At 41.7% G+C, this 24700-nt stretch overlaps 1 protein-coding gene across 1 annotated transcript in view; it reads right to left on the bottom strand.

Moving 5' to 3' along the window:
* LOC147725086 (uncharacterized) overlaps window positions 1–24700 on the bottom strand; it is a 449247-nt gene that overhangs the window by 172526 nt on the left and 252021 nt on the right. The window contains exon 2 of the mRNA XM_086918165.1: window positions 11619–11720. Within this exon, the coding sequence (XP_086774291.1) occupies window positions 11619–11720 (102 nt within the window). The remainder of the gene's footprint in view (window positions 1–11618; window positions 11721–24700) is intronic.

The following is a 24700-nucleotide window of genomic DNA, read 5'->3' as shown; positions in this document are numbered from 1 at the left end:
CTGTATGCTGAGGTTGGGATTAAACCCAGATCTGTAGACTGGGTGTGAGTATTTGATTGGTTAAGATGCTCCGTCCATCACCACCCCCTTTTGTACCGCTTTGTTCGCCATAAGTTGGCAGGATATGCTGAGACGTGAGTCCCTTGCTCACTTTGCCACTGGATTCAAGCAAGCCTGGCTGAAGACGGCTGTAATGCCAGAAACCGGTCCTAGAAAGCTTATTTCCGGTCGAGGCAAGGCATGGCTTTGCAGTACGAGCTGGACTGTTCCCATGAGGCATAGGGTCAGACTGATTTCCATATGGCCATGTCTGAACTGGGGTGGCAGAGTGGGCTAAAGAACGGTGATGGATTAAACCCAGATCTGTTGACTGGGTGTGAGTGTTTGATTGGTTCAGATGCTCCGTCCATCACCATCCCCTTTTCTACCACTCTATATGGAGGTCACTAATGATCTGACCAAACCACTACTTATGGAGGTCGCCAATGATCTGAACATGCAATTATATATGGAGGTCACCTATGATATAAGCATGTGACTGTTTGCTGAGGTTCCAAAGATCTGACCATGCCACTCTATATGGAGGTCGGAAATGATATGACCATGCAACGCTATATGTGTCAGGATTGCAGATCCCCGGGCTCATTCTACAAAGAGACACTTGGAGGGTGTAAGAAGAAAGCCTCAGTTGTCTTGGACGCAATTGGTGGCTCACTGCTTAAGGAAGTCCATTTAAATCGCGGCTGCCGTTTTTGCTGTTTCCAATATGGCGGCCGTCGCGATCGGTTAGTTAGCACTCTAGTTTTCTGGTGGCAGTTAGGTGTGTGTGCGAGCAAATTTGCTCTGCGCACTTCAACTGTCAACTTACTGGGTGTAGCAGCTTGTTTACTGTGCTCCGGTTTTGAGTCGGAGAATCTTCACGAGGGTTTTTCCTGCTTGCCTATTCTGCTCTTCCCGTTTAGACTTAAATTTAGTGAGGAGTTCTGTGAGCGGATGCTCAGCCTTCTTGGGAATACAGGTATAGCGGCAGCTAGATAAGGAGAGACTAATTAGTGTCTCATTTTTCCAGTTAGCCGCTTTTCGTTTCCTATTCACTTCTAGAGAAATATATTTATGAAGACGTTCTGGGTAACAGTATCTGGACATTGTCTGTTGCTAAAGAAGTATCTAAGAGTTCAGGAGGTCATTGTATTCCTCATGAACAGCGCACATGAGTTTCAGTGTTGTTTACAGCGCTTAATGAACTGCTTATAAGTCTTTACATAAAGAAGAACAGCAAGTCAGAATTACAAGAGGCTTTGAGACGGAATGTTAGTGTGTCTACCTAGAATTCCAGTTGCAATTGCCTTCGAATAGGTAAAAATATATATATATATTTGTGCTTACCATCTTACCTGCAATGAACCGAATTGTATTCTTTTCCACTACGAACTTGAAAAGGAATCCAGAGTAATCAGTTGCTTCAAGAAATTCAAACCTACAACACTAATATTTACGTAAGAGAGAAGCAATTACAACTGTAAGCTCATGTAAAGTTAGTAAAAGTTTGTAGAGTGTTATGTTCTTCTCTAATTCACTTTAGGGTGGTTGGTAAGAACTAGTAATCTTGTGCTTTGTGATTACAGGTGTAGAAGTTTCCCTAACGGAAATTCCAGTCGAGCAAGACACCACAGTGGCAGTCTCTCTTTCTCTCCCATTTCCCTTTCCCCCACTTTACTGCTAGTTAAAAGAGATTTTGGCTGCAGTGGAGTAGGGGAGCTGAGAAAAGGTCTTCTGATCCTGTGGAAGCCTGATTCTGGATTTGGCGCTCGACAATATGGAGGTCACCAATGATTTGAGCATGTCACTCTATGCTGAGATCTCCAATGATCTGACCATGCCACTCGTTATGGAGGTCGGCAATGATCTGACCATGCAACTCTATATGGAGTTCAACAATGATTTGAGCATGTCACTGTTAGCTGAGGTCTCGAATCATCTGACCATGCCACTCTATATGGAGGTCGCCAATGATCTGACCATGTGATTCTATATGGAGGTCACCAATGATCTGAGCGTGTCACTGTATGCTGAGGTCTACAATGATCTGACCATGTCACTGTATGCTGAGTTCTCCAATGAGCTGACCATGCAACTCTATATGGATGTCACCAATGATCTGAGCATGTCACTGTTAGCTGAGGTATCTAACCATCTGACCATGCTACTCTATATGGAGGTCACCAATGATCTGACCATGTGATTCTATATGGAGGTCACCAATGATCTGAGCGTGTCACTGTATGCTGAGGTCTCCAATGATCTGACCATGTCACTGTATGTTGAGGTCTCCAATGATCTAACAATGCCACTATATATGGAGGTTGCCAATGATCTCACCATGTGATTCTATATAGAGGTCTCCAATGATCTGACCATGCCACTCTATATGGAGGTCGGCAATGATATGACCATGTGATTCTATATGTAGGTCACAATTGATCTGAGTATGCCACTGTATGCTGAGGACTACAATAATCTGACCATGTCACTGTATGCTGAGGTCTCCAATGATCTGACCATGTCACTGTATGTTGAGGTCTCCAATGATCTGAGCATGCCACTCTATATGGAGGTCGGCAATGATCTGAGTATATCACTGTATGCTGAGCTCTCCAATTATCTGACCATGCCACTCTATATGGAGGTCACCAATGATCTGACCATGCAACTCTATATGGAGGTCACCAATGATTTGGGCATCTCAATGTATGCTGAGGGCTCCAATGATCTGACCATGTCACTGTATGTTGAGGTCTCCAATGATTTAACCATGCCACTATAGATGGAGGTCGCCAATGATCTGACCATGCGATTCTATGTGGAGGTCATCAATGATCTGACTTTGCCACTCTATCTGGAGGTTGCTAATGATCTGACGAAGCCGCTCTATATGGGGATCACCAATGATCTCACCATACCACTCTATGTACAGGTCTCCAATGATCTGACTTTGCCACTCTATATAGAGGTCCCGGATGATCTGACCTCCCCGCCTCTATATGGAAGTCCCAATGATGTGACCTTGCCACTCTATATGGAGGTCCCATTGATCTGACAATACCACTATATATGGAGGTCACCAATGATCTGACCATGCGATTCTATATGGAGGTCGCCAATGATCTGACCTTGCCACTCTATAAGGAAGCCACCAGTGATCTGACCATGGCACTCTGTATGAAGTTCTTTTATTAGTAACATAACCTATGCAGTACAATTAGCGCCTTATAAAGCCTAAGGTCAATTGTGGAGTTCCCCAGGCATCAGCACTTTCCCTTTACCTGTTTAATATTGCTACACAGACTTTAATAAAGGAGTTATCTAGAAAAGGATGCCACATTTTTTACTATGTAGATGACTCCTAGATTATTTTATGCCTAGAAAATGTGGAGACAGACCAATTTTTATTTCAAGATGCAGTACGCTTTATTTGTGAGTGGATGAATGCTAATTTCTTGAAATTAATGACTCATGTTGTCCTCAATGATCATCTGGAAGCTTGGACTGATCATTATTTGCCCAGATAATTGAGCCTGCTTCCTACACTTAATACAGTGGAAAAAAGCTTAGCAATCGAAGAGCAAAATAAGTTCGCTGTGATTTCCAAAGGGATATTCTTTCAATGAACAGTGAGGAAGCTTAGGCCTTACTTTTCTTTTCGAGCCATGAAAACAATTATGGCAGCTATGATTGGCAGGAGAATTGACTATTCCAATAGCATCTATTTAGGATTACCACAATGTGATTTAAAGAGACTTCAACTACTGCAGAATGCTGCTGCCAAGCTGTTGTTTAAAGTCCCTCATTGAGCACATTCTCTTCCACTGTTGAAACAAATTCACTGGCTGCCAATATTACGGCATATCCAGTTTGAGTTTTGTTTGCCAGTTTTCATGGCTCCACATGGCCTACCTCCGGATTTCCTTGGTAAGCATGTGGTGAGATATGCTCCAGCTAAGATTTTGCAGTCATCCAAGGCCAACTTATTTATGCTCCCTAGATTTCAAAAATGAAGAATGGGAGGGCAAAGGTTTTCAGTATGACGCCTAGGATTTGTAATTCTCTTCCAGTAGCTATTCAACCAATAACATCAGTGGAACCATGTAGACTGGAATTAAAACCAAGGCTCTTCGAGGAATCTTTCACCCAAGAGATATAGTTTGGCCTGTACATCTCATCTTCTCTCTTAGATGTTTGCACCATGATACCTTTGGGAACGTGCACTTTATAAGTTATTTATTACCACCATCTCCTTTTTCACATTTTGAATTCTATATGAAGCTGAAGGCCTCGTTTTTCGAGGAGTACCACTGAGGGACTTTCACCTGCTGAGCATCAGGATACCCTCACGAGTGCGATAGAGAGCTTTTATTTGTAGGGGTGCATTATAATAACAAGTAGTTTGCACCTGCATTCATTATTTTGTTGTGTTAATGTTGGTCATTAGAATGTGTACTGTAATAACATGAAGAGTGATGTGTTAAGGATATTTTTCTATAACAATTGAAGGAAACTGATGTTACAATACATGTGTATTGAACTGAAAACATTAACGTACAGAATTTATGTATGATGCTCGTAAATATTTACGTATTTGATGTGATTATGTAACGTGTTAATTTAGAAATGCTGAGTGAAATGTGCATCCAACTGTAGTTTTATAAGGTCTGCATGTTATTTTCTTTTGTTGGCTCATTTCTGTAGGCCTGAAATGCATTTCCCTGGAAACCCTCGTTTTGATTTAATAGTTAAATGTCATGTGTATGTTGAATTTGTTCTTTCTCACGTTTCTGTTGCAGGTGGAGAAATTCATCCTTGTAAGTTAGAATAACGCTTTTGTTTAGGAGTTATGCTTAGGGCGGAGAGGATACATTTGAACAAGGAGTGCTGATAATGTTAGATGGTGTTCTTTCTCACTGGAGAAAGCCTGAGAATCAAGGTCATTGACCCAGAGGCCGGGAGTGTCAAAGTGGAGCGGAAAATCACCTGACAGAGGTGTCAGGTGTGAGGCAATCAGATGATGTGAAATGAGCGTGTTCTATGATTTTTGTGTTGTAATTAGGAACAGTGCCCTGGTGGTTGAATGAGGAGAAGAAGGGAATAGGTCGACAGAGAAGGAAGGAACATCTTAGAACGAGCTCTGTAGCTTTTTGCTGCCTGACCCATACAATGTGAGGGAACTTTTTAGGAAGTCTTCACACACTGACAGCTTTTCCTAACTTGCCCGGGGAATGCTAAGAAGGGATGTCATGTTAGTGGTAGTGTAGGGATAGACTAACACTTTACTGATTACTTTCAAATGAATTCTGATCTTGATGTAGGAGCCCTTGTAGCTTGCATTCTAATTTTGGAATTTGTATTTCTTTTCATGGTCCAGAAACTCAAAATTGCACGTAGGTTCGGCTTCTAATTAATTTCTATGTATCCTTACAACCTCCTTTTGAGGTGCTTGCATGTCCAGTTATTATTGGCTTTGTAATAAATCGACTAAACTTAGAACATGGAGTCTGTGATTCTTCGAAGTCATGAAACTCTGTTGTCATAAACCTGAAATGGAAAGTCATTTCTCCCCTCCACACTTCTAAGCAGACACCAGGAATCCATTGACCAGAGGTTCCAAAGACATTTTATGGAAAGGAACCTGGCCCATCAAGTGATACTATGGTCTACAAATCTACATAACATTAACTTCACCTCAACAGGAATTTCTGTATGAATTTAACATATGATAATATATTAAAATGAACTGTTAACTATTTTCAGACGTAGCCTCGTAACCTTCCTCTCGACACCTATCTAGTGGGCATTTAGACTTGCCGCATTCTCAGGTTTTTCTTCCTCCAGGACCCTCCGCTAACACCTGGATGAGTCTTCAGAGGCAGTTGTGCACTCTACAATTGCCTTGAATTGAACACATTGAATTAAATGCCTTATATTTTAGCTAACCTTAGATTCACTTTACCTTTTGTTTTTGGCATTGAATATATATGTAAAATATATGTATATGTCACCACTGTGTACTTATGGGTGCGCTACACGTGCTGCTGAAAAGAAGATTTTTGAATTGTGTATAACATTTGACCCTGTGGATTGATCAGTATCAAATGTAATGATCACCTAGGGGAATGATCCAAGTTCTAGCATGCCAATTTTCTTGCATCAGTGCAAAGAGAAAAAAGTTAAGGGAGCTTAAAAAATTATTTTTCCATTTCAGCAGCCATAGGAACATTTCTTGCTACTACAGTCAAAGCTTCTGAACAGTTTTACAACAGATTTTGCATGAATTTAGTATTTCACTCAAATTATGTGTTTGTTTAATTTTAGTGTATGTCTGTTCTGTGGTTTATAAAATATAAGTACATTGTAAAAATGTGCCAGGTAGGCTTTAAAGAGTTAAGACGTTTTTATATTTGGTCGGTGGGAATCAAAAAATTAAAGAATCCTTCTGGACAAAAGAGATTTTTGTCGAGTTGCAAATTCTGTGACCAAAGTGACATGATTTGCTGCGGCAAAATAAACATTTTTCTTGTGGTGGCCAATCCAGTAAGTAGGATGATCCTCAATCCCCCCCATCCTCAAAGCTCCCTCATTTCAAGAAAGAATTAAGACTCCAAGACAAGTGCAGAAGACCAGGGCCAAGACTGAATGCCAGATCCAAGAAACGAGCTTTGGAGCTTTGGTGTCAAGGCTTACTTCCTACTTGGGTGCCACAAACTCTGGGGAGCTTCACTAAAACACAGATCACCTATGTAGGTAGGAGATAATGTGTCCAATTTGCTTTTAGGTAATTACGCAAAATTGAGCATAATTATGTGAAATTCATATCCGCCCTCTAGCTCCACAGTTGAGCACGAAATGCATTCTTGTTCTATTTTCAATGCCAGGGTGAGCTTTGGGCAAGAACAATCTTTCAAAAAACATAAGCAGTTGCTTTCCTGTTGCTCCTATTGGTTTGCAGTGAAGTTTTGCTGCAAATGATGCATTTTTGGTAAATGTTTATCACAATAGAAGTGCAATTACTCACAGTCCTGTAATGGCATATTTGGGGGAATTTTGGATGACACAAAATTCTGAAAATGATGCAAATGACACTGGCGGAATTTACATTTCACACAGGCCTCCTAGGGAGTGATCAGCGTTAGGGGATCAGAGCCACCATCTCTCAACAGGTATGGGAGTTAGGAATGCTTTGCACGGATTCTCAGTTTCGCAAAAGTAGGCAAGAAATGAACAAAAATGTTAAGTAACCAGACTGGGTAAAGGCTAAGCATGGGCGAATTTTGCGAATCTCGCGTTCGCGAATTTTGCGGATTTGCGAACTCGCAATCCGCAAAATCCACGAATTCTCGCGAATTTGCGGATTTTTTTTTTGTGTGTTTGCGCGGGTTTCTGCCAGTTCGCGAGGGTTTTGTACAATGTCGCAAATTGCGAACTTACCTGTCGGGTCGCAAGTTTCGCGAACTTGTTGTTTCTACGTGTCCAGCCTGTTTGGGACACTCTTCTTCATCACTGCCACTCTCTGTCACCACTGCCACTCTCTGACTACTCATGCCACCCTCTGGCCCACCCATGCCACCCTCTGTTTCATCACAGCACCCTCTGGTTGTCCAGTCAGTGTACATTATTGTGGCAAAGCAAGCACACCTTCCCTGCCTCAAGTGACCTGAATTAATTTGGGGCTGATTAATGTGTCACAGAATATTTTTTTAGCTGGCACCTGCTTCCTTAGTGCTTCCTGATTAGTGATCTTTTGCACTTGCAAGTGCTTTCATTGTTGCAAAATTAGTTACAACACCTGCCCTGCCCCAACTGACAATAATGAATTAGGGGCTGATTAATGGATTTGAACTTCCAGCCTGGCTCCTGCTTGTCTCCCTTAGCTGTAATTCAGGACCTTTGTGGCATATGTGTAACTATTCTGAGGTTCAGAGCAGGGTCACATAATAGTTGCAACTGGCAACTGAACTCTGGAGGGGCCCCTCAGGAAGCACTACAGGAAATGGCTACTAATGATGAGCCTGAACTTTTGAACCTGGTAAGTAGTTTCAGTTTTGCTAAAATCGTATTTCTGCAATTTTGCGCTTATTCGCGGGGCGCGAAGTTGTACTGGGAAGCCGCGAACTCACGCGAACAGTGCGAGCAAAATCCGCTGCTCGCGGATTTGCGGATTTTGCGGGAGATTCGCGAATCTCGCGGATTGCAAATTTACCGAAAATCCGCAAAATCCGCGAGCGAAACGGATTTTCCGCCCATGCTTAGTAAAGGCAGAGTAGGGTGAGCCAAACCCTATGCGCTGAGGGAGTTGGGTGCGAATAGTGTGTTGGGGCAGGGTCTGGCTGGGACCCAGAGGCATTGGCCAACCTTAGCAGCAGATGGCCAGAAGCTGTGTGGGGTTAGGGTCGGGCCTCTGGCAGCCAGCCTGCGGAGTCACAGGCGCAGGATTTGGCTGAAGGCCAGGTACAGAGCCCAGTCGTACACCTAGAGGGGGTTCAGCTGCCCAGGATGGACTGGACGTGCTGGCCACAGCACCTTGAGCATAGAGCCGGCCTGAACCAGCCCTGCACACAGAGCCGTTTTAATGCATGAGCAAAGTGGGCTCTGGCCCGGGGCCCCAGGCTGTCAGAGGGCCCCCCGAGAGAGTCTTGCGATGGTGACCTTGAAAAATTCTTAAACTGATTATTGTAAATATCGTTTTCCTTTAATCAATTATTAATGTAGGTAATGTGTGGTAGTCTATTACATACATTTTTCTGACAAATATGTATTTAAAAAGTTTCTTTTAGATCAAAAGAGGACCTCACATATGAGAACAGGGAGGGTGTCACAGAGATTGTTTGCAGTAATATTAGTGACCTGCTGAAGCTGTGTTACGATATTGAAAACAGACGTCACTGTCCCTGAATATTAGATGTAAACACATTTAGAGTTTGTACTAGGTTGTTTGTGCACTGTCAGTGACCTGGCCAAAGAGGATATGAACCAGCTGAAACTGGATCGTAAATTCAAAGCTGTTCTGAACAGGGTCCCCAAATATCCTTTTGGCCCGGGCCCCTAGAATCCTTAAGACGTCCCTGCCTGCACATTGGGGGTTCGATGTCTGTAGGGGGAGGGCATAGGGCACAGTTAGCAGCCAGGGGTAAGGTCGACCTCAGGGCACACAGCCTTATCTGTTCGCAGCAGGCCACGGTAGGCGATGGCCGCGAGCTGTGGATTGGGTAGAGAGGCCTAATCCTACAGACATTCAAGCACCCTGTAGCCACTTGTAGATGAGTGTCAAAAAAATATGAGCTTCACTGACAAATACACTTTTGTAAATCTAGCGGCAGACGGTGTGGCTAGCGGGTGGTGGGGCGGGAAGGTCGCACGGGGAGGAGGGGTCGCACATATTTAAAAGAAAACATTTAAAAAAAATGAATTTTTGACCGAGGTCCCGCGTCTCCACTCCTGTCCTTTTCCATATTGGATGGAAGCGCAGCCAGGCACCACTTACTAATCACACACGATGCTGCATTACAGCATTGTGATTGGTAGGCACTCAGCCTCCCCTGACCAATCACAGTGCTGCACAGTGCTGCAGTGCTGCATTGTGATTGGTGTTGAGCATCCTGGTTAGACGATCTACCAGGGAATTGGAGCCTGGACTTGTACTCCATGCAGGCTGTAATGCAGCATGCAATGAGAACAATTGCAGTGCGCATGACTGGATTGGGAGCCCAAGATGGCCGATCAAACAGTCATTATGCACTTAGCAGTGAGCAAACCACTCCTCTCTTGCCCTACTCTGATAGCACAACAGCCCCGCCCGCAAGGCAGCAGGAAGCATAAAATGTACATAAAATTATTATCACTTTATGCTTCTTCTTCGCACTGCTTAAAAGCAGTGGGGCAACACTTGTTCCCCATTTCTGAGGAGCCGGCACTGTGTAAATCGGTTCGGTTCAAAAATTTTTTATTCGATTCAAACAAAGAATCATAAAAGTATACATTTTAAATTACAAAACATGATTACAATTTTAAAATGAACCATCTATAATTTACACATTAAGAAGATTAAAACATAAGTTGATACATTCCACGGATCATTTGTCAGGATAAAGACATACAGACAATAGGACCCATACTAATCACCCTAAGTCAGTGAGTATTATTACACACAATAATTATAATTGAGTGGCCATCATACAGCAACAAGTAAATACAGGTTCCCACAACAATGTACAGGTCTAAGGCCAAATTAGCCATACCGTTTCCTAATCTGGAGTGACATTCGTATAAAGTTTAACATGGCGCAACATACTCCAGAAGATGATAGCGATAACAAGTAGTCATAACCTTCTTTATAATTACATGGTTGCCGCCCCTTCAGGATGGGCTTGATAAATCTGGTCCTTGGTTCCTGATATAAAGAACAAAAGAGGACAACATGTATGGTACTCTGACTAACTCTGTTATTGCAGGGTCAAGGGGGCAGCCTCTCACACCAACACCCTTGTTTAGGAAAGGCGAAAAGAAAGTGAAGAATGTTTAGCCTAAACCTTGTGAGATAAAACCGCCATTGCACATGGGTTGTAAAAGTTAAATAAAACTGGTGCTGTAGTTTATCCACACAACCTGTTGGCCTAACCGAACATAGTGTGTTTAAGGATTTCCGGTAACTTGTTTTAATTTGGGCTTTAATGTCTCCCTGGATATTTTCAGGATTGTCATTAACATGACCCAAACCTATTTTATGTAACATATCACTGACATATGACAACCAAGGGATCTGCTTTGCATTATCAAGACTCTTACAGTCTTGGAGAATATCTCTGGAAAGCTGGAGGTCCTCAGATAGCCATATTTTACCGATAGTAATAAAGGCGAGAGACGAATGATATCAGTCACATAACTCATTCCCATTTCATCATGGCAGAAACTATTTGATGAACCCAATGGAATTGATAATACGCGCTTTAAATTTTTGTTTTCCATGACCTGTATCATGGCAGGGCTTTCAGTCCCCCATACCCTTGCCCCATAAGTGGCCACAGATAGGCATTTAGATCTATACAGGGTTTTTAGGTGTGCAACGGTTTTTGACCCATCTTACCACAAAAGCGGAACAGGCCCTCTATGGATCGACTGGCACTCTGAACTCGAGCCTTCATTAATGGGGCCCTGTGTAAATCAAGTTATGGTTGTGACTTAAACACAACGGACCTCATAAATTCACCATAAATTATAGATGATGTCATCAATGACGTCACTTGATGTAATCAATTGTGTTATGATGCCATACACAGCATAATCAGGTGGCATCTGTGCCTATGGTTTGCTCTGTCTCTCTGCCATCTGTCCATCCCTGGGACATGGGATTTTTGCTCAGGTGATCAGATGTGTCTCATGTAGGTACTGGAGAACGCAGCTGGGGTCAACTTTTCTGGTCATTTTAGAGGGAATAAATTGTGCTGCCTTACCCAATTGTGTTAACATATCACATGTGACTGATGGGAGTGGTATTGTTATATGCTGTGCTCACTATAGGAATGCACCAGAGTCTGTGTATGCATCGATACATAAGAACCTTACAAACTTACTTGCATATGTGTATTTCCCTCGTTGACACTTGCACTCGGCGTACCCTGCACTGTTCGTGCACAGCTCGTTATCAGCACATGCAGAGTTACACTGTGGCACACCTGGAACAACACAAAACAACAGATCAGAACCTTGAAGACAGTCTGTGAATATTAAGGCACCTTAATGACAACACTGCTAAACCCACCAACACTGTGCCTCGTGCCACCTGGTTATTATGGCACCTTTACAGCACTGCTGCCAAACTCACCAACACTGTGCATCAATGCATCCTTATTATTGTGGCACCTTCACAGCACTGTTGCTAAACACACCAACACTGTGCCTCGGTGCCGCCTGATTACTAGGGCACCTTTATGGTGCTGATGCAAAACACACCAGCACTGTGCATTGTTGCAGCGTGCTTATTATGCCACCTTTATGGTGCTGATGCTAAACAAACCAGCACTGTGCCTCGGTGCCGTCTGATTAATATGGCACCTATACCACTGCTGCTAAACCCACCACCACTGTACCTCATGCAGCCTGGTTTCTGTGGCACCCTTACAGCACTGTTGCTAAGCACACCAACACTGCACCTAGGAGCAGACTAATTAGAAAGGCACCTTTACCACTGCTGCTAAACACATCAACACTGTGCCTCAATGCAGCCTAATTACTATGGCACCCTAACGGGACTGTTGCTAAGCACACCAACACTGTGCCTTGGTGCAGTCTGATTAATATGGCACCCTTTTGGCACTGCTGCCAAGCACACCAGCACTGCACATAGGAGCAGCCTGATTACGAAGGCACCTTTACCACTGCTGCTAAACACAAAAACACTGTGCCTCGGTGCAGCCTGATTACTATGGCACCTTTACCACTGCTGCTAAACACACACACACTGTGCATAGGTGCATTCCAATTACTATGACACCTTAACTGAGCCCAAACAGGGCACCACAATTAATATGATGTGTTAATGACACAGCTGCAAAGCACATGAAACATGTGCCTCGGAGCAGCCCTCCATACTGCATTGTGGTGTGTTGGTGGCAGTAGTCACAGGGTGTGCACAGGTGCCTACACATACTGGATCCATGTCTGGTGCACACGCAGAGCAGACTAGAGAAGTGAAGGCGCCTTTCACTCTGTAACAAGGCTGAGTCAGCGAGACCTCTCTCACGTGGTGTGTTGGTTGGAGCCGTCACCTGATATGCACTGATGCCTACAGGCACTGTATATACATGAGGTGGGTGCTACACATTGTTTAGTTAGCTTATGGTATGTGTGAAACTCTCACGTTATTGACATACTCACGTGTGACATCACATTACATGTGAGACATTGCCACGTTATTGACATGCTCACTTGTGTCATCACATTACATATGTGACATTGCCATGTTATTGACATGCTCACTTGTGTCATCACATTTCATGTGTGAGATTTCAATGTTATTGAAATGCTCATGTGTGACATCATATTTCATTTGTAACTTTTTGAGTGATGCTTAACACTCCACATATACTGCCCTAAATTCTCTTGGATGCAATATCTGTGTGTCTCTCAGGACAGGGGACTGATAACAATCCCTTAAGGTTCCTATTGAGATGTCAGTCCCAAGCCCCAGTCACTATTTGAATAGTAGAGTCAGGCTACCAATCCTCAACCGCATATAATGAAACGGCTACAGGGAACATGCAGGGTGACTAGAGGCAGTGTAAGAAACTATGTTGAGAGCACTAACATGTGTTAATGAACAAAGGCAGTGTAAGCAACTATGGTAGAAAGCGCTAAAAAGCATAAATGGACACAGGCAGTTTTAGCAACTAGGTAGAGAGCTCTAACAAGCATTAATAGAAACAGACAGTGTAAGCAACTATGGTAGAAAGCTCTAACAAGCGTAAATGGACATAGGCTGTGTAATCAACTACGTAGAGAGATCTTACTAGCGTTAATGGACACAGGCAGTGTAAGCAACTGTGGTAGAAAGCTCTAACAAGCATTAATGGACACAGGCAGTGTAAGAAACAATGGTATAAAGGTCTAACAGGAATTAATTGACACAGGCAGTGTAAGCAACTATGTAGAGAGCACTAACATGTTTTTAATGGACACAGGCAGTGTAAGCAACTATGTAGAGAGCTCTAACACGCATTAAAGGACACAGGCAGTGTACGCAACTATGGTAGAGAGCTCTAACAAGCATTAATAGAAACAGGAAGTGTAAGCAACCATGGTAGAAAGCTCTAACAAGCATAAATGGAAACAGACAGTGTAAGCAACTAGGTAGAGAGATCTAACAACCATCAATCGAAACAGGCAATGCAAGCAACTATGGTAGAAAGATCTAACAAGCGTAAGTGGACATAGGCAGTGTAAGCAACTGTGGTAGAAAGCTCTAAAAAGCATTAATGGACGCAGGCAGTGTAATCAACAATGTAGAGAGCTTTAACAGGTGTTAATGGACACAGGTAGTGTAAGCAACTTAGTAGAAGGCTCTAACATGCATTAATGGAAGCAGACAGTGTAATCAACTAAGAAGAGAGCTCTAACTGGTGTTAATGGACACAGCAGTGTAAGCAACTATGGAAGAAAGCTCTAACAAGCATTGTTGGACACAGGTAGTGTAAGCAACTATGGTAGAAAGCTATAACAAGTAAGAACATACGGGGAGCGCACGGTTGCACGTCCCACTCCCAGGTGCACTGCGTTTGAGGATGCTATATCCAATTCAATTTTTAAACCATTCGACCTCTTTTCAGTTTATGCAAAATTCTTCGAGGGGGCTTGTCATACTGTTATCATGATATTCATCAAATCCACATATTCATCATACTGTATTTCAAAAACTTCTCGTATTTCCACCTGTCCATCCAGACTTCTTTTCGGAAATAAGATCATCATACATTAAGTGGTTCAGAGCAGCAGTCTTTTATTTTATTTCAAACCCAATGCATTTCGGGCTAGAAAGCTATAACAAGCATTAATGGAGACAGGCAGTGTAAGAATCAATGGGTTAATGGTCTAACATGAATAAATTGACACAGGCAGTGCAATCAACTATGTAGAGAGCTCGAAAATGTGTTAATGGATACAGGCAGTGTAAGCTAATATGGAATAAAGCTCGAACAAGCATTAATGGACACAGACAGTGTAAGCAACTATGTAGAAAGCTCTAACGGTGTTAATGGACACAGGCAGTGTAAGCTACTATGTAGTGTGCTCTAACAGGTATTAATGGTCACAGGCAGTGTAAGCAACTTTAATAGAAAGCTCAAACAAGCAATATTGGATTCAGGCAGGGTAATCAACTATGTAGAGAGCTCATAAAGGTGTTAATGGACACAGGCAGTGCAAGCAACTATGGTAGAAAGCTCGAACAAGCATTAATGGATACAGGCAGTGTAATCAACTATGTATAGAACTCTAACAGGTGTTATTGGACACAGGCAGAGAAAGCAAGTAGTGTAGAAAGCTCTAACAAGCATTAATGGACACAGGCAGTGTAAGCAACTATGGTAGAAAATTTGAACATGCATTAATGGATACTGACAGAGTAGTTGACTATGTAGATAGAGCTCTAACAGGTGTTTATGGACACGGCAGTTTAAGCAACTATGCAGCAAGATCTAACAGGTGTTAATGGACACAGAAAGTGTAAGCAACTATGGTAGAATGCTTGAACAAGCACTAATGGATGCAGGCAGTGTAATCAACTATGTAGAGAGCTCTAACAGGTGTTACTGGACACAGGCAGTGTAAGCAACTATAGTAGAAAGCTCTAACAAGCATTAATGGACACAGGGTGAATTGGCCCTATCTCAAGGACGTATTAAGGAAGTTTAACGTAGGGGAGAAATGTTGCCGCGCAATAGAACTAATGTACCACTCACCATCGGCACGGCTCTTAATAAATGGTACACTGTCTGATTCACTCGGGATTTCGAGAGGAACTAGACAGGGCTGCCCGCTTTCCCCCCTCCTCTTCAACATATACATTGAACCGTTTGCTGAAGTTCTAAGACGGGATGTAACTATTCCATCTTTCAGGTTTGGGGAGTGGGAAAAGCGGGTAGCTCTATATGCAGATGACATCCTAGTTTTCACCTCGGACCCAGAGACTACACTCCCAGAGGTAATAAAGAGAGCGGAAGAGTTCGGCCGCATCTCGGGCTATGAGATCAACCCAAGCAAAACTGATATTATGACATGGAATATCCCCGATTTACGGCTAAACGTAACCAACTCAATGAGATATCTGGGTATCCGGGTTGTGCAGGACATTGGCAAAATTGCTCAGGTTAATCTCGAGAGAGTGTTCAATGAAAGTAAGAAATTGTTAAAATCTTGGTCTAATCTCCCACTGACCATTTTAGGCAGAATAAGTCTGATAAAGATGTCCATCCTTCCTAAATTTACTTTTATTTTTAATACAATCCCTCTTTTATTTGATAAAGCAGCGTTGGAGAAATGTCAGAGAGAGCTTAATTCTTTTGTGTGGTGTTATAAATCGGCAAGAGTGGCATGGAAGAAACTGAGAAGGAGGAGGGAAAAGGGGGGTCTGTCTCTACCTGACTTGCAGTACTATGCATGGGCATTCCAATTATCCCATTCAAGAATGCTTTTAAAAGTTCCATCTAATACATCAATTGGTCTCATGCTTAATGCCATGCTGATTGGAGCAGACTTACCAACTAACGGCTACATGTTCAAGTATGGAGATCAGAAATACTTCAAAAAAGTTAAATTAAAGATTCTTATGTCCCAAGCGAAGTTATGGTCACATATAAGGAGGAACCTAGGTCTGTCATACTATTCTAACGCTGCACCCATTTGGGAATCCCCAGGGTTGCCGCTTTGCCTGGATGACAGGCTTGCTACCCCGTTGAAAGCAGGAGGGATATCAACATGGGGAGATCTGCTGGCAGGCGAATCATTGAGGTCCTGGGAGGAGTTGCGGGACCAGCTGGGTACAGAGTTTTCGAGGTTTAAGTACTTACAACTAGACAGCTGGTTCAAAGCACTGATCAGGTCAGGAGCAACACTTGGGAAGCGAAGCATCACTGCAGAAAAACTGGTAACACAATCAGGAGGAGGCAAAGAGGTTTCGCAGTGGTATTGGTGCCTGTTGGAAGAGATAGATGGAGAATTCATCCTCCCGGAAAAACTATGGGGCACAAAATTCGGTACCCAGTGTATTGAAATTTGGCAGAAATCCTGTACCCTGTTATACGAGTGCGTTAAACCTGCATGGCTAAGGCGCAATCATTTTTTTACAATCCATTGAGCCTATTTTACACCATTAAAGTTATCTAAATTTATCCCAGGGAAGAAATGTAATAAATGCGACTATGTCGCAGCCTCGGACATCCTCATGTTTAAGGATTGCCCTAGCATAAATCAGTTTTGGAATGAAGTAAAAGCGACTTTGGGCTCCATTCTTAACATCTCGATCACTATTACGCTTTCCCTGATCATATTTGGATGGGACAATAACATCAAAGGTCATGCAAGGACATTTCTGTTCTATGCAATATTGCTTGCAAGAAGAGAGATATGCAAGGTCTGGATGGAAAATCTGGCACCAACACATACAAATTGGTTATCATATCTCTATGCAACCTCAAAAACGGACATGTCGAGATCAGGGGGCTCACGTAGCCGAGCTTTCTGGGACTTTTTGGTTCATTGGAGACAGTAACCGGGGTTTTTTTTTTTTCCTGTCCTATGATTATGCCTTAGAACTCCAAGAACTAGGCCCCTTCAACTGGCTCCAAAGGCTAGTTCAACTGAGCAAAGCATCAAGTTTGGAGTCATACCCGCTTTACTCTTCGGGCCATCTCTTGCCGATTTTCATCTTTCATCAATCGTGTTATCAGGTGCGGGGGAATCCCTGCACTCTGAATACGCGCATGGCAGTTGGAGGCTGAGTAAGAGTTGGGCCAGGCAAATGAGGATAAAAAAAAAAAAAAAAAAAAAGCATTAATGGACACAGGCAGTGTAAGCAACTATGGTAGAAAGCTGGAACAAGCATTAATGGATACAAGCAATGTAATTAACCATGTAAAGAGCTCAAAAGGGTGTTAATGGACACAGGCAGTGTAAGCAACCATGGTAGAAAGCTGTAACAAGCATTAATGGACACAGGCAGTATAAGCAACTATGGTAGAAAGCTCGAACAAGCATTAATGGATACAGGCAGTGTAATCAACTATGTATAGAGCTCTAACAGGTGTTACTGGACACAGGCAGTGTAAGCAACTATAGTAGAATGCTCTAACAAGCATTAATGGATACAGGAAGTGTAATTAACTATGTAGAGAGAGCTCTAACAGGTGTTAATGGACACATGCAGTGTAAGCAACTATGGTAGAAAGCTTGAACAAGCATTAAAGGAGACATGCAGTGTAAGCAACTATGTAGAGAGCTCTAAAAGGTGTTAATGGACACAGGTAGTGTAAGCAACTATGGTAGAAAGGTCTAACAAACATTAATTGACACAGGTAGTGTCAGAAACAATTGTATGAAGTTCTAACAGGAATTAATTGACAGAGACAGTGTAAACAACTATGCAGCAAACTCTAAAAGGTGTTAAAGGACACAGGCAGTGTAAGCAACTGTGGTAGACAGCTTGAAGAAGCACTAAAGGACACAGGCAGTGTAAGCAACTATGGTAGAATGCTCAAACAAGCATTAATGGATACTGGCAGTGTAATTAACTATGTAGAGAGCTCTAACAGGTGCTACTGGACACAGGCAGTGTAAGCAACCATGGTAGAAAGCAGTAACAAGCCTTAATGGACACAGGCAGTGTAAGCAACTATGGTAGAATGTTTGAATAAGCACTAACAGGTACTGGCAGTGTAATCAATTATGTAGAGAGCTCTAATAGGTGTTAATGGACACTGGCAGTTTAAGCAACTATACAGCGAGCTCTAACAGGTGTTAATGGACACAGGCTGTGTAGGTAACTATGGTAGAAAGCTTGAACAAGTATTAAAGGACAAAGGCAGTGTAAGCAACTATGTAGAGATCTCTAAAAGTTGTTAATGGACAAAGGTAGTGTCAGAATCAATGGTATAAAGTTCTAAAAGGAATTAATTGACAGAGACAATGAAAGCAACTATGCAGCGAGCTCTAAAAGGTGTTACAGGACACAGGCAGTGTAAGCAGCTATGGTAGAAAGCTCTAAAAGGCAATAATGGATACAGACAGTATAATTAACTAGGCAGTGAGCTCTAAAAGGTGTTAAGGGAAACAGGCAGTGTGAACAACTATGGTAGAAAGCTTGAAGAAGCTGTAAAGGATACAGGCAGTGTAAGCAACTATGGTAGTAAGCTCGAACAAGCATTAATGCATACAGGCAGTGTAATCAACTATGTAGAGAGCTTATCAGGTGTTAATGGACACAGGCAGTGTAAGCAACCATGGTAGAAAGCTGTAATATGCATTAATGGACACAGGCAGTGTAAGCAACTATGGTAAAATGCTTGAACAAGCACTAATGGATACAGGCAGTGGAAGCAACTATGCAGCGTTCTCTAACAGGTGTTAATGGATACAGGCAGTGTAAGCAACTATGGTAGAAATCTCGAACATGCATTAATGGATACAGACAGTGTAATCAACTATGTAGAGAGAGCTCTAACAGGTGTTAATGGACACAGACAGTGTAAGCAACTATGCTGCAAGCTCTAACAGGTGTTAATGGACACAGGCAGTGTAAGCAACTATGGTAGAAAACTTGAACAAGTATTAAAGGACATAGGCAGTGTAAGCAACTATGTAGAGAGCTCTAAAAGGTGCTAATGGACACCGGTAGTGTAAGCAACTATGGTAGAAAGGTCTAACATACATTAATGGACACAGGTAGTGTCAGAATCAATTGTATGAAGTTATAACAGGAATTAATTGACCGAGACAGTGTAAGCAACTATACAGCGAGCTCTGAAAGGTGTTAAATAAGACAGGCAGTGTACGCAACTTTGGTATAAAGCTTGAAGAAGCACTAAAGGACACAAGCAGTGTAAGCTACTATGGTAGAAAACTCGAACAAGCATTAATGGATAAAGGCGGTGTAATCACTATGTAGAGAGCTCTAACAGCTGTTAATAGACACCGGCAATGCAAGAAACCATGATAGAAAGCTGTAACAAGCATTAATGGACACAGGCAGTGTAAGCAACTATGGTAGAATGCTTGAACAAGCACAAATGGATACAGGCAGTTTAAGCAACTTTGCAGCGAGCTCTAACAGGTGTTAATGGACACAGGCAGTGTAAGCAACTATGGTAGAAAGCTTGAACAAGCAATAAAGGACACAGGCAGAGTAAGCAACGATGTAGAGAGCTTTAAAAGGTGTTAATGGACACAGGCAGTAATAGCAACTATGGTAGAAAGGTCTAACAAGCATTAATGGGCACAGGTAGTGTCAGAATCAAAGGTATAAAGTTCAAACAAGAAAGAATTGACAGAGACAGTGTAAGCAACTATGCAGCAAGCTCTAAAAGGTGTTAAAGGACATCGGCAGTGTAAGCAACTAAGATAGAAAACTTGAACAAGCACTAATGGATACAGGCAGTGTAATCAACTATGTTGAGAGCTATAATAGGTGTTAATGGACACAGGCAGTGTAAGCAACTATGGTAGAAAGCTCTAACAAGCAATAATGGACACAGGCAGTGTTATCAACTATGGGTGAATGTTTGAACAAGCATTAATAGATACAGGTAGTGTAATCAGCTATGACGAGAGTTCTAACTGGTGTTAATGGACACAGGCAGTGTAAGCTACTATGGTAGAAATCTCTAAAAAGCATTAATGGACACAGACAGTGTAAGCAACTAAGGTAGAAAGAGTTAAAACACATTATTGGACACAGGCAGTGTAAGAATCAATAGTATGAAGTTCTAACAGGAATGAATTGACACAGGTAGGGTAAGCAACTATACAGCAAGCACTAACAGGTGTTAATGGACACAGGCAGTGTAAGCAACTCTGGTAGAAAGCTCGAACAAGCATTAAAGGACACACGCAGTGTAAGCAACTATGTGGATAGCTCTAAAAGGTGTTAATGGACACAGGCAGTGTAAGCCGCTATGGTAGAAAGCTCTAACAAGCATTAATGGACACAGGTAGTGTACAATTCAATAGTATAAAGTTCTAGGAGGAATTCATTGACACAGGCAGTGTAAGCAATTATGATGGAAAGATCTAACAAGCATTAATAGACACAGGAAGTATAAGTCACTATGGTAGAAAGCTCGAACAAGCATTAATGGACACAGGCAGTGTAAGCAACTATGCAGCGTGCTCTAACAGCTGTTAATGGACACATGCAGTGTAAGCAACTATGGTAGAAAGCTTGAACCAGCATTAATGCATACAGGCAGTGTAATCAACTATGTAGAGAGCTCAAAAAGGTGTTAATGGACACAGGCAGTGTTAGCAGCTATGGTAGAAAGCTCTAACAAGCATTAATGGACACAGGCAGTGTAAGCAACCATGGTAGAAAGCTAGAACAAGCATTATTGGATACAGGCAGTGTAATCAACTATGTATAGAGCTCTAACATGTGTTAATGGACACACACATTGTAAGCAACTATGCAGCAAGCTCTAACAGGTGTTACCGGACACAGGCAGTGTAAGCAAATATTGTAGAAAGCTTGACCAAGCATTAAAGGAAACATGTAGTGTAAGCAACTATGCAGAGAGCTCTAAAAGCTGGTAATGGACACAGGTAGTGTAAGAAACTATGGTAGAAAGGTATAACATACATTAATGGACACAGGTAGTGTCAGTAGTAATGGTATAAAGTTCTGATATGAAGTAATTGACAGTGTAAGCAACTATACAGCAGGCTCTAAAAGGTGTTAAAGGACACAGGCAGTGTAAGCAACTGTGGTAGAAAGCTTGAAGAACACTAAAGGACACAGGCAGTGTAAGCAACTATGGTAGAATGCTTGAACAAGCACTAATGGATATAGGAAGTGTAATCAACGATGTAGAGAGCTCTAACAGCTGTTAATGGACACAGGCAGTGTAAGCAACTATGTCCAGAGCTCTAATAGTTGTTAATGGACACAGGCAGTGTAAGCGACTATGGTAGAAAGCTCTAACAAGCATTAATGGACAAAGGCAGTGTAAGCAACTACGGGAGAAAGCTCGAACAAGCATTAACAGATACAGGCAGTGTAATCAACTATGTAGAGAGTTCTAACAGTTGTAAATGGACACAGGCAGTGTAAGCCACTATGGTAGAAATCTCTAACAAGCATTACTGGACACAGCCAGTGTAAGCAACTATGGTAGAAAGATCTAACAAGCATTATTGGACACAGGCAGTGTAAGAATCAATATCATACAGTTCTAACAGAAATTAATTCACACAGGTAGTGTAAGCAACTATACAGCGATCTCTACCAGGTGTTAATGGACACAGGCAGTGTATGCAACTATGGTAGAAAGCTCTAACACGCATTACTGGACACAGGTAGTGTACAATTCAATGGTATAAAGTTCTTGGAGGAAGTAATTGACACAGGCAGTGTAAGCAATTATGGTAGAAAGCTCTAACAAGCATTAATGGACACAGGCAGTGTAAGCAACTATGGTAGAAAGCTCGAACAAGCATTAATGGACACAGGTAGTGTAAGCAACTATGAAGGGAGCGAGCTCTAAAAGGTGGTAATCGACACAGTCAGTGTAAGCAACTGTGGTAGAAAGGTCTAACAAGTATTAATGGATACAGGCAGTGTAATCAACTATGTAGAGAGCTCTAAGAGGTGTTAATGGACACAGGCAGTGTAAGCAACTATGGTAGAAAGCTCTAAGGAGCATTAATGGGCATCAGCAGTGAACAAATCACTGATATAAACTTATAACAGGAATTTATTAACACAGGCAGTGAAAAACAACTATGTATGGAGCTTTAACAAGCAATATTGGACAAAGGCAGTGTCATCATATATTACAGAAAGCTCTAACATGCGTTAATGGGTACCACAGTGTCAGAATCAATGGTATAAAGATATAACAGTGATTATTTGACACAGGCAGTATAAGCAACTTTGTTGAGCGCTCTAACAGTCATTGATCGACACAGGCAGTGCAATCATCAATATAACAAAACAAGATTCCTTTCTGTGTTGTTTACGCTTTGTGACCTTCTGGTTTACTTTTAGTTTTTATACTACTAGCTAAACAGATAAGTTGTATAGGTACTTATTATTACACCACACTAGAGTGACTTTCTTTCTCACAACATTTAATTTTCATTTGTTAAAAACACTCATATAAAATTCATCACAGGATATTTCATATCCAACATATACATTTGAGCTTTCCCTAATCTAATACAAAAATGAATCCTATTCTTATTGTTGTCAAAACACAAACACAAAATAAAAAGCCAATCCTTTTGGCATATATTGTTTAAAATTCATAAAGTATATGTTACATCAGGCAGTCCTCTTGTCGACGCGTTTCGGTGCGTTGAGGTCTTTTTGGCACCTTCCTCAGGACAGACTTATAGGTATGAAATATTGTGCTTCTTTCTAAAATTAAATAGAAACAATTAGTATCTAATTATGCTGAGGGTCCTTATCTATCTCTAAAGTGTGGGTCTCTCATTGTACCATATATCCCTCTATCTGTTTTAAAAGACCATCTTACTTTTATTGCTAATGTTACGAATAGTCCCTCTTCTTCTATTTGGGGGGTTATCCGTCTTCTATGTTTCAGTTTCTTTAGTCTCTATAACATAGAAAAGGCAAGTCTATATCTTCCTTTACGCACTACCTTTATTTCATTCAGGGCCAAGCAACGTTTCTCATGTCACTTACTTAAAAACAGGAGAATCGCTGTTTGCGTGTCTTGCTTATTTTATGCGTCTTTCAATTTGCGCACGGACTTCTGGTGAACGTATTTCTTATTTATCCATCGGTTAAAGGGAGTATCAAAATCTCAATGTTGTTGTAGTTTGTTAAAAATGTTGTCTCTATATGGGTTGCACCTAACCCCTTAGATTATATACCTGATGGGTAGATTTCTTAGGTCCCTGTATTTGTCGTATTAACAGGTCTTCACCTTCTCTTGGTGTTTATTTGCTGGGCACCCAATATGTCAGGTACTTCTTTTAATCTCAGATACTAGTAAGGGAATACATAAGGAAATGTACATACTCATCATATTTTTAATCATATCTACTCATTTATGAGCATGTTAACTCTGTTTTTTGTAATACCCATTTATTAACCGGGTATTGATGTTGCTATGTGTTCGTGCAACCAGCTAAGGAAGTTCTTACATATATTATACTTTTATGTGCTTATATAAACAAGATTCTGAAAAAATCTCTGGTCCCTTCTTAACTATTATTAATATATTACATTGCGTTCGGGTGACATTATTGTTCCCCCCTTCCTGTTCAGATAGACTATCTTTTAGAATCCTACTAGAGTCTATAATGGGGCACGCTGTGTTAAATGCATGTCCAATGTGATAGAAATGTTTGTACAAGATGCCGCTTGTCACAACTGAAATATAGCTTTTCAATTTACACTTTTAGGTTAAAATAAAATACTGTTAAAATAAACGTAGTCCGTTTCTTTGATCTTTAAACTACCTACACGGCGGTATGGTTACATAATCGGTCCAACGCGACTGCTTACCTAAAGTTTACCGCTTGAAGCCGTCGACACGTCCTCCCTCCCGTGGGGTGATGTATGGAGGGAGGAACAGAAATGGCTTTTTATAGCGGTCGCGGACCTTATTAGGATTTCGATTAAATGCAGCTGCACCTCATTACGTGCCGTTCATGGGCCGGAGATTTTTATATATTTTAAGGGCATTTTCTTTAGTATATTATCTCATCCGTGTTTATTATATATGTTTATAAACACTTTAAAATTCCGATAGTGAGAAATATCGTTGTTTTAATTTATAACGATATCTCTAAGAAGAAACTCCATTTTGGTAGTTTCCTTAAGGATAGACTTGACGTGATTTACGCACAGCAGTGACTCTAGCGCCATGTTTATAGTTTGTTTACTAATGTTGGACTACATGAATCTTTTAGACGATCGTATCGC

This window comes from Lissotriton vulgaris, chromosome 4_1 (assembly GCF_964263255.1).
Source record: "Lissotriton vulgaris chromosome 4_1, aLisVul1.2, whole genome shotgun sequence".
NCBI classification, from domain to species: Eukaryota; Metazoa; Chordata; class Amphibia; order Caudata; family Salamandridae; genus Lissotriton; species Lissotriton vulgaris.
This window is presented reverse-complemented; position numbering and strand designations above follow the sequence as displayed.